Genomic DNA, 10,977 nt, shown 5'->3' with positions numbered 1-10,977 from the left:
TTTCATTAGCTTAAATCTAAATTGGATTTTTTGTTTTTATAAGAGCAATAGACTTCCGTTATTTGAATACCAACAAGATGTATTCATTTTTTTAAATTAAAAAAATATTTTTGGCATTTAATAGTTTAAATTAGAGTATCAATAATTCATATATTTTTCTAAAAATTATTTTTTATGTTTAAAAATTCAAAATTATTATAACTCGTAAGCTTTTGAGTTGAAAAAAAATTTGAATCAGTACAAAATTGTAGAGAATAAAAAATCGGTTAAAATAAGTGTCAACAACACATAGTTTTTTTTTTAAATTCTAATTTTATTTTTAAAAATAATCTTTCATATTTAAAAATTTAAAATTATTATAACTCGTAAACTATTGAATTTACAAGAAATTTCATTTTATACAAAACTAAAGAGCAGTAAATTTCCGTTAATTTAAGTACCAACAAGTCACATTTATTTTTAAAAAACTCCAAATTTATTTTTTAATAACAAAAGAATTAAAAAATTCCTGAATCAAAAACCAATTATAAATTAAAATAAAAAATTATCAATCGTAAAATTTCCATCGAAACAAATACCAGAATCCACCTTTACTTTATCAAAATTTTAAATTAAATTTCACCAATTTCCGTTATTACCCAAAAAAACGAAATGTCAAAAAAAAATTACTCAAAAAAAAAAAAGCAATAGTAGGGATAGACAATCCCACGACCGTTGGAAGATGTTCAGTGTTTCTCATTCATACACAACACACAAATATTATCGTACATACACATACACACAAGTCGGCTAAAGTTAAAGTCTGCTCCAAAGCAAGTTCCGTCCGTCAGTCGAGCGTTGCCGTTCTTATTGACCGCGTACTCTTTTATTTAAAATAACAAAAATCAAACTGTAACTACGTCTCTACATTCAACATCAACATAAATCTCTCCGTCTTCCGTTTTCATTATTTATTCTTCCGTATTCCCTATTCCTATAAAATGTTTTTTTTTGTTTTATCTATAAACTGATAACCAGTGGTGCTTATTTCATCTAAATAAATAAAACAGTGATTACATTACAAATAAAACATCCAGACCCCAGACCTTAAATTAAACCCAAGACCTTAAACCCAAAATCGTCTATTTTATACCTGTCGAAATTTGTCCCAATTTTAAATTATTTAATAATTACTTACATTATTTAATTTATTATTAAAAGTCATCATTATCATCATCATCAACACCATAATAAAAAATTAAAAATAACTAAACACCTTGCCGGGTTTGCACCTGGAATGTATTAAAAGTATGGCGATAGACGCGCGAAAAAAATTGTGAATTAAAAATTAAATTTAAAAAAATTAAATTACCAAAATTTAAAGTGCAAGTGCAGGTGCTGGTTCTGGTGGTGATGCTTATGCTAGTGCTGGTGTAGGATTTAAAAATTAAAAAAAAATATATTTCTAAGAAGGTTCTAAGTGTTAGTGTACAAAAGCTACGGAATGTGGGACGAGGTAAGAAAATACATATTCTATCTCTATCATCTCGTAAATAATGATCCGTAGGTTTAGTTCATGTTACTATTTCCTATTCCTGTACCTATATCTATACCTATAGTTACTGTGTCTTTACTTTTATCTGGTAGTTGTCGGTTGGTGTATTTAAACTGTTGTAACCATTAAATTGTTACCGTTCAGGGCCGTCTGGGGTTTGGGTCTTTTGTTGGATTATATTTTTAACGTTTTGGGTCTTGCCGTTGGGTCTGTGACGAATTACTTGAATATATTTTACTTATAAATTTAAATTACACTTGTTTAGATCCAGGTCTAGGTCCAGGTCCAGGTCCAGGTCTAGGTCTAGTTCTAGGCCTGGATCTAGGTTTAAATTGAAGTCCAGGGCTAAGTCTAGGTCCAGATCCAAGTTCTGGTCTAGGTCTTAGTTTAGGTTTAGATAAAATTGTTCAGCAGCCTGTTAAATATAATTAAATTTCCAAAGATTCCGTAAATTTCCCGCTTAAAATATTTAAAAAATTTAAATTTGTCATTTTACTTCCTGTATTGAGTAATAATTTAACGATCTAAAGATCTATGGTAAATGGAGACTGTAGAGTGTGAGTAGAGTGAGTGAATGTGGATGTTAATGTTGATGTGGATGTGAAGGCACATTCCTGTGGGTAGCTTAGAGGTAAGATCACCAATCAAGTAAGCAATACACAGAGCAACCAACGTTGCTGTAGTAAGTTTAACGTTGTTTTATCCATATCCCGTGTGCTCTGATATACGTTGTCGTTTAAACCCGTTTCTACAAGTCTTACTTATACTTATACTTGTTTTCTCATTCCATTTCGTGCGTATTATTTATTTTTATTTACGTATACTTTGATTTTTTTTTTTTACTTTCTTCTTTTTCCTCTTACTTACTGTATCAGCGATAGATATGGAGATATTTTTATGTAATAGCGGGATAGGCGGATTGATGCGAGGATCTAGTATCTAAGTGGATAGATTATTCAGATGGAAGGATTGATGGAAAAAATGAAAAGAAGTTTATTGATAATTAGATGATGTTGAGGCCTCAATATTTAGCTTGAAGGACATAAGACTTTTGATTTATAGATGGATTTAATCATTACTGAGTATTTATTTATTTATTGTTTAATACGCATTTCTGCAATTTACAATATGCTACAAAGTTTAATTAAGATTTTCTTATGAGCAGGATGGATGAAGACAAAAATAAAAATAATATTGATTAGTATTTAAGAAGATCATAAGTTGACTTTTTGAATTGATCCAATGAACCTCCAAAGAATTCTATGTCACCAGAGTAATTGTTAAGTACATTGAGGAGCCTTATCCACGGGCTCAATTTAATAAATTGCTTCCTTGTAATGGGTCCATGGACTAGACGGCTATGAGGCTCATAGAGTATGAAAAGATAAATTTTTTATTGGGAAATTTAGTTCAATGATTTTGGTACATAAGAAAAAAAACTTTTTATTCAAAATATCATTGTTGATTCAAGAATATATTATTATTATTATTATTATTATTATTATTATTATTATTATTTTCGAGTAATTTATTTTCATTGAAAACCAAAATATTGAAATTAAAAAATTATTTTTCCTTTATTTAAATTAAAATTATTAATCAGTAAAAAATGAGTATCAATTTTTTTTTTAAATATCGAATTTATTAGAATGATTCTTAAGTCGAAATTATATATTTTTGAATATATAGTTTTTTACTGCTCAGTCTAGGGAGGCGTTTGTTTATATATAAGTATATATAGGTATGTTTATGTAAGTCTGTGTATGTATGGTTATATTGATGTAGTGCAAAAATATAAAATTTTTAAGTTTTACGAATTTAAAAAAATGTAAGATACAAAAATTAAAATCAAAAAGTTTGGAGGTCAATAATATTTTTGAAAATTTTTCAAGTATTAAAAAATGAAATTTTAATATTTTTAAAAACATTTTTTACCAGAGAAAAAGAAAAGGTTGTTGAAAAAATAAATGATTTAAAAAAGATGCCACTTGAAAATATGAAATTTAAAAGTCCACTAGTTAAATAATTTATTTTTTAAAATTAAATTATCTCTGAAATAGAATATGACATTGACAACATTATTTATAACACATTTTTTTGTTAGTCTCGTGTTATAGTTATGTCCATAATCGTGTGAGTTGATAGTAAAAACACAAATATTGTTAACAGGGGTTATCAAATATTTTTGGCTGAGTTTTTTTCGCAAAAAAAATCTCTAAATACAAAATACAGACCGCACATTGATGCACTACTGTCTAATCTAGCGAAGTGCGCTTAAATTGTTTGACAATATTCGTTTGTTTAAGAGAAAAACTCGGCCAAAATTTCCATTTACTGCACAAGTGCAACAAAGATAGTACCGTTCGTGGACTTGAGTGTAACAGAGAGATAAGTGCGAACCCCTGTTAATATTAATATTTGATAGTCCCTTGAAAACATTCAAAGATATTAGGAAAAATTTTTAAATTCTTGAGTGAACTTATTCAGCCGTTTTTACTGCTAAAAACTTAAATTCTTATTAAACTATCAAGATATAATAAAAATTTATAGGAACTTATTTGTAGAGAATTAAATTTAATAAATAATTGTATTGATATATTTTTATTGTATCTCTAATAATTCTCCAAAGATTCTAATTTAAAACTAAATTTTTTTTTTTCACTTAAAATTCTTCAAAAATGACTCAGATTTTTTTTTTTAAATAAAAATGATCTCATTCTTTTTCATCAATACCTCAAATTAAAATTTTAAATCCCATTTCCGTTGATCAAAAATTTTTTTAAAAATTAAAAAAATTACTATTCACTTTCATTTAACTTTGAAACCTATGCAAACATAAAATATACAGGTATAATATATGTATATATATATATATATGTATATTTGTAAAGGAACTCGGAGCTAAATGTAACACTATTTTTTAGACACAAATTTTTTTTTTTTTTAATTCTCAGTTATTTATTTGTAAAAAATGGTATGGCAAGTTGGTCAACTCAGAAAATGCCGCCAATTTTAAATTTTGGAAAAAAACAAAATTTATATATACGCATAAAATTTAAAAAATTGGCCTTACTGTCCAGGCTGATCAACTTGTCGCATTTTTTTTTAACCAAGTCATTAAGCAGTTAAAAAAAATCATATATGATCTATAAATTATGTCTCATTTTACTCCGAATTCCCCTATCTATAAATATACATACATATTTTTTTCTGTTAATGTATATATGGAATGTATGTATATATTAACAAATTCTCGACAACGATAAAAAAGTAATAATTAAGCCAGAGTATTTTATTTTTAATAGGGTGAAAAAAATTGACATGCTGGCAGCTGATTCGTGGGAATCACCTTCGAGTTCAATATCTCCTCTTCCGGCTGTTAAAGGAAGCAAATTACAAACTCAAAACAACAGCCTGCAACGAGAACATGTATTTAAATACAATAAAGCGATGAATAATTAAACCCACCATAAAATAAAATCAAATGAAATTAAAACAAAAAGAAAAAGTTGAAAAAAAAAAAAAAAAAAGTCACAAAACCAATGAAATGTAATTTATCGTATTGAAGTTATGTTAAAACATATACCGTCGACGCAACCGGCGTCGAGGAATCACAACCACGAATATCAAACTCAGATAATCGGTCACCATTTTGGGTCTGGTTCAACTACCTCACGGGGTGTTTCTCGGGAGGGAAAAAATCCCGATAAAGATTCACGGGATTCAGGACCAGGACTCGGAGGAAGATTATGCGACTCAGCAATTTATGACTCGTTGCATTCAGTTCATCCTTCTCATAAAACAAATCCAGCTTCCGTTCATCGGCATCCGCTTAACCACTCGCAACTTAGTGTCAACAACCTGTCCGCGAGATTCACCCACTCCCATTTGAATTCCCTTAATCTTTCCGCACTTTCTGCCTCAAAGCATTCAATCGATAGCGCAAGTCCGGATACGCATAATCATACTATTAATAATAATCATCATCATCATCTATTTCATAATCATAATCATAGTCTTAGTAATCATAATCATAATCATCAAGGCCAGATCACGCAGGTGCCAAACGAGAGGTTACTAAATGGCGGTCTTGATATCTCCCGACTGTCAAGACTACCAAGTCGTACTACACCATCACCAGCACCTGTTGCAACAATTCATCCACCTGTTTCTTCACAACACACACAAGTACTGCCACATTTAGCTACCAGTCCTGGGCCGTTACATACCCAAGACACTTCCTGGTCGTCTTTTTGTCTAAAGGGAGCTAGTCAACCAAATGGTAGCGGTAGCGGGAATGGAAACAGCAATGCGGGAAATAATAAAAACCAAGACGCTGGCGTTAAAGAAATGCTCACTTTTCTGGGACTACTTTGTCTTGTGTCGCTTCTACTTGCAATGCTGTCCCATATTTTTTTACTTAAAATATCTCCTGTTTCAACTGCGCCCGCAAGTGTAATTAGTCCTGAAGAGTATACAATTGTTTATGAAGTTACGCTGGCACTTTGTGCGCTTGCAATGTCGTTGAATTTATGCTGTCTTCTGGTCTGTGCTATACAGTTTTTGTTTGCTATGAAGCTCGTCAAGTCATCTTATAATCAAAATAGGTAATTTATATATTTTTTTATTTTTACTTTTTAAAATTCGGTTTAAATTTTCTGGTGGCAATGGGTAGTAGGGTGGTCGTTAAAATTTAAATTTTCTCAGGCGTCTCCTAAAAAGCTTCTTTTTAGTGAAAAAAAACGTAGGGATTTTAGTTTTTTCTCTTTAAGTAAAAAGAACACGTGCCTCAGGACGATCAAAGTGCATTTTTCGATACAACCGCGGTTTTTTTAAAATATCATATGAAATATGCAGATTAAAGGAAAAACTCATAGAGACAATTTTGTAGGAAATTAAATTCTTGACAAAAAAGGTCAGATTAAATTTTTTATAAATGGTGTATTTACGAAGATATTAAAAAAAAAGTTTTTTAGATCTTATCAATTAAGCATTTAAAGGATTACGGATCTTAAAAAAAAACGTTTTTTCTTAATTATAGACAACGTCGTAACTCGTAACATGTCAATCATTAATGCTTGTTATAGTTTCTATATACTTAGAAAAATGTTATTTTCAACATTTGTAATCCTTAAAACTCAATTCATAAGATCTAAAAAAAGTTTTTTAAAAATATCTTCATCAATACACATTTTATAAAAAAAATGAACATGACCTTTTTTGTCAAAAATTTAATTTTTTACAAAATTGTTTCTATGATTTTTTCCTTTAATCTGCATATTTCATGAGATATTTAAAAAAAAACACGATTCTATCAAAAAATGAACTTTGATCGTCCTGAGGCACGTGTTCTTTTTACTTAAAAAGAAAAAAACAAATTTCCCACGTATTTTTTTAACTAAAAAGAAGCTTTTTATGATGCGTCTGAGAAAATTTATTTTTTAACGACCACCCTAATGGGTAGATTGTTAAATTCTGAGTTAAATGAGTACTTGCATCAATATATTTTAATCAAGTGATATTTCATAAATTTAATTATTAATTAAACAGCTACTTGGTACTTGGGGTGCATTAAACCCAAATTCACTGATGTGGGTACTAATTTTACTCGTTATCACGTGCTCTTTAACATGACAACATTAGAAGATTCTAGTTAGGAATTATTTGATTAATTAATAATTAATCATTATTGTAATTTACTTGTATTAATTTTTAAGACGATAGTAAAAACAATTTTTGAAAAGTCATAATTAATTAATTTAATTATTGATTAATTAATTAATATACAGTTACTTTGTAGTTGAGTAACATTAAATCCAAATATATTGATGTGAGTACTCAAGTATATTGAAATGAGCTCCTGAATAACACTGACAATTAAATTTTCTTTTAATCAAAACCTAAATAATTAATACTAACTCTCGATTGCTTATTAATTTAAGGATATAAATAATATAACAAGTGCGTATGTAATTCCAGATGGTATTTATTTATGTGATATTGAATCTGAGCTACCGCTAGAAAAATTTCTCACGATGCTATTGCTACTGATGCCCTTCGAGGTACAATGACCTTTCCTATTCTATTTCAATTTTAATTCTTCCAAGCTAAGACTTTTATTAATAGGTGTTGCTATTATTCTTTTGTTGCTTGAATTCTATTTTGTTTTCTTCAAATTAATGAATTGAAGTGGATGATATGATAATTAACGGTTTTATTTGTATTGTAGGACGAGCAGGTACCTGGAAAAATCATCAGTGAGCAGAATGTGCGCAATTGGAGGCTTCTTTGTCAGCATTCCTATTTTTCTTACTGGTAAAATATATTTTTTATGCTTATATTTATTTTATATTTTAGTTATCAAGATAAAAATTCAATAAATTTTATTTACTTTTTAAAAAAGTCTGGGGAATAGTAAAAATGAACGGTAACTCGCCCCCTGATGTTACGCTTTCTTCGAAATTGAATTTCTGTAGAAATGATGTTAGGAAATTGATCAATAAAAAATGAAAATTGTAGCACGAATTCGGATCTTTACTATGAATCCAAGAAAGAGTTTTTCGTTTCATAACTTTTAAAATTAAGAATTATAAAAATTAAAATTTTTTAAAATTGAGAATATAATCCATAAAATTTTAATTTTAGAAATATTTAAAATAACGGTAATTTATTACCATTTTATTCATTAACTTTATAATAAAATTAGTTTTGGAATTTAAAAAAAAAGAAATTGTTCATTTTCAATTTTTTAAAAAATATATATTGTAGCCATCAAAACTTTTAAATGAGTACCCACATCACTATCTTTAAATACCAAAATTTTTACTCGTGACTTGTGTTTAAATTTTTAAAAAATCAAATTTTTTAGAAAACATACTATTTTACAATAAAATAAATAATTATTATAATTCAAATTTATATTGTCCCATTTACTAAACAAACGAAAAATTTAAAAAATTCAAAATTACAAATTTCAAATAAATTTTTTTTTTTTCGCAAATGTACACTGTAGTTCTGTAAATGAGACAATTTTCAACAATATGAGTACCCACATCACTATATTAAAATTAAAAAAATTTTTACCTTCAATTTAAAAAAAAAATCAATTTTTTAAAAAAATGAAATAAATAATAATTATAATTAAAATTTATATCATCGCAGTTACTAAAGAAATAAAAATAAAAAAATTTTAAAAAGTCAAAACTACAAATTTCAAGTAATTTTATTTTTTTTTATTAAATGAACCCGATTGTCTCATAATTTAGTAAATTTCCATTAATATGAGTACTCACATCACTATATTTAAATAAGAAAATTCAACCTGCGATTTGTTTTTTTAATTTAAAAAAAAATGAATTTCTTTAAATAAATAAATAAATAAATAATAATAATAACATAATTATAGGTATGATACTTTATACATTCATCCAATTTCACTCAACACCAGCAATAATAATGTCAGTATTCATTGGGCTTGGTATTATATTTTGCGGTTGCGCTATGGTTCACAATGTCATTGTATGGCAGAGAGTAAGTATCAATTTACTCACTTCTAAAAAATAAAATAAATCAACAATAAAAATAAAAAAAAAATTATAAACTGATAGGAAAAGACGAATGCGGTTAAAGAATTGGCACGAGCGCAATGTGAAGCAGCGCTTCAACTCCAGCAGCGTCAAGCCCTTCATCAGCAGCAGCTTCAATCAAATACTCGACTGTCATCAACAATGCCGCGAAATAATTCGAACTGTACAAAAAATGGGACAGCAACAGTAATTCACGGGCATCCACGTGGTCAGTATCACTCGATGCCTTACAAACATCACGATGTAAGATCACAGATATCTCCAGCCTTGCTGACAACTCTGTCTGCTAGTCCTGCTGCTCATAATCATATTGGAGATCATAGAATTTTGACAAGTCCACCGGCTACTCCAGCAGATGATCACTCGCTACCGACAAGTCCTATCAACAAGTCTATTAATAAATCACAGCATTTGCTGCAACGTGACGCCAGCGGAAGTGTGAGTCCTGGTTTACCTGCAGCAACTCTTGACCTCAGTAGTGCTGCTACCACTAACAGTCCTCACGAATTATCAACTCTTGTTTAAATTTATAAATTTATTCTTGCCATTATTGTAATTATCAGTTTATTAACTTTAGTTCCTGAACTGAAACCCCAACTTTCAAGGACGATAGTATTTTTTTTTTAAATTTAATTACATTATTTTATTTGTTACTTTGCTTTTATTATTCTTATTATTAATTATTAATATTATTTTAAATTGATTTATTAATCTAGGAATTTTTGTACAGTTTTTATTTGTATATTTTTCTTTTCTATTCTTTTCTTTATTTATTTTCGATGGAAAATTAAACTAAATTATTACCAAAAACGTGCCTTTGAGTATTTGATAATAATTATTATATGAGAAATTTCGAGTTTAGAGAAAAAAAAAATTACGAAAATTGGGAAATTTTTTTTTTGTTTGTAAAAATTAATTTAAAAAGAAAAAGAAAATTATTTATTTGATAAATAACTAGAATTTTATAATAAATTAATATTTATAATTTTTTTAAATACTTTTTATAGGAAAAAATTTAACAAATTTTAAAACAAATCTATAGAATTTGGAAAAAAATTTTTACATAAACGTCAAAAAAAATAAAAATTTAATTTTTAAAAAAATTATTTATGAATAGGATTCAATAAATTACATAAAATCATTACTTTTACTAATAAAAAAAAAATGTTTTTAATCAAAATTTAAAAATTAACATTATTTTCAAAAATAAAAATTTTCATTTTACTCAGCCACCATAAGTTTTACAAAAAAGAATGCTGAAATGTTTTTTAAAATCAAATAAAATTTCCAAAAACGATTTTCTCTACACAAGAAATAAAAAAAAATAAAAAAAAAATAATAATTGCCACGAGAGACTCTAATAAATTTTTAAAAAAATAAGTTATTAATTTAAATCATAATAACAATTGTTAATTGTTAAAAAAGCCAAAGTACTTACAGCATAATTATATATAAGTATATATATAAATATATATACATATATCAATTATGAATCACGATAAACTATTAATTATTGATTAATTAAATTGGTTCTGTCTGTCCTGTAGTCATTAATCATAAAAACTATTTTATTTATATGTATCATATACTCTTAACTGTTTATGTATTTTATTATTATTATTAATTTTAAACTTAAAAAAAAAATTAATAAATAAAACAATCAATGTTACGCCCAAGTCAATATTTGAAAAAATATTTTATATAAAATAAAATAGTCGTTAATAAACGACTCTGGAAATGGTAAAAATGTAAAATAAAAAATAAACACAAAAAATTTGTTATTTAAAAAAAAATATCAACAATTTAAAAAAAATGTAAATATTTAAAAAAAAAGTTATTTTTCATAAAATAAATAAG

General features: G+C 27.0%; 1 protein-coding gene across 1 annotated transcript; it reads left to right on the top strand.

The window, feature by feature from the left end:
* Positions 1–793: 793 nt before the first annotated feature.
* LOC130673567 (uncharacterized) lies at positions 794–9,993 on the top strand. The gene is made up of 5 exons (XM_057478621.1): positions 794–1,495; positions 4,840–6,141; positions 7,764–7,849; positions 8,940–9,064; positions 9,142–9,993. Exons 2-5 carry the CDS (start codon positions 5,105–5,107, stop codon positions 9,643–9,645), a joined length of 1,752 nt encoding a protein of 583 aa, XP_057334604.1. The 5' UTR covers positions 794–1,495; positions 4,840–5,104; the 3' UTR covers positions 9,646–9,993.
* Positions 9,994–10,977: the final 984 nt, after the last annotated feature.

Source organism: Microplitis mediator, chromosome 8 (genome assembly GCF_029852145.1).
Source record: "Microplitis mediator isolate UGA2020A chromosome 8, iyMicMedi2.1, whole genome shotgun sequence".
In the NCBI taxonomy this organism is placed as follows: domain Eukaryota; kingdom Metazoa; phylum Arthropoda; class Insecta; order Hymenoptera; family Braconidae; genus Microplitis; species Microplitis mediator.
Note: the sequence above shows the minus strand (reverse complement) of the source record. Positions and strands in the feature narration are given on the sequence as shown.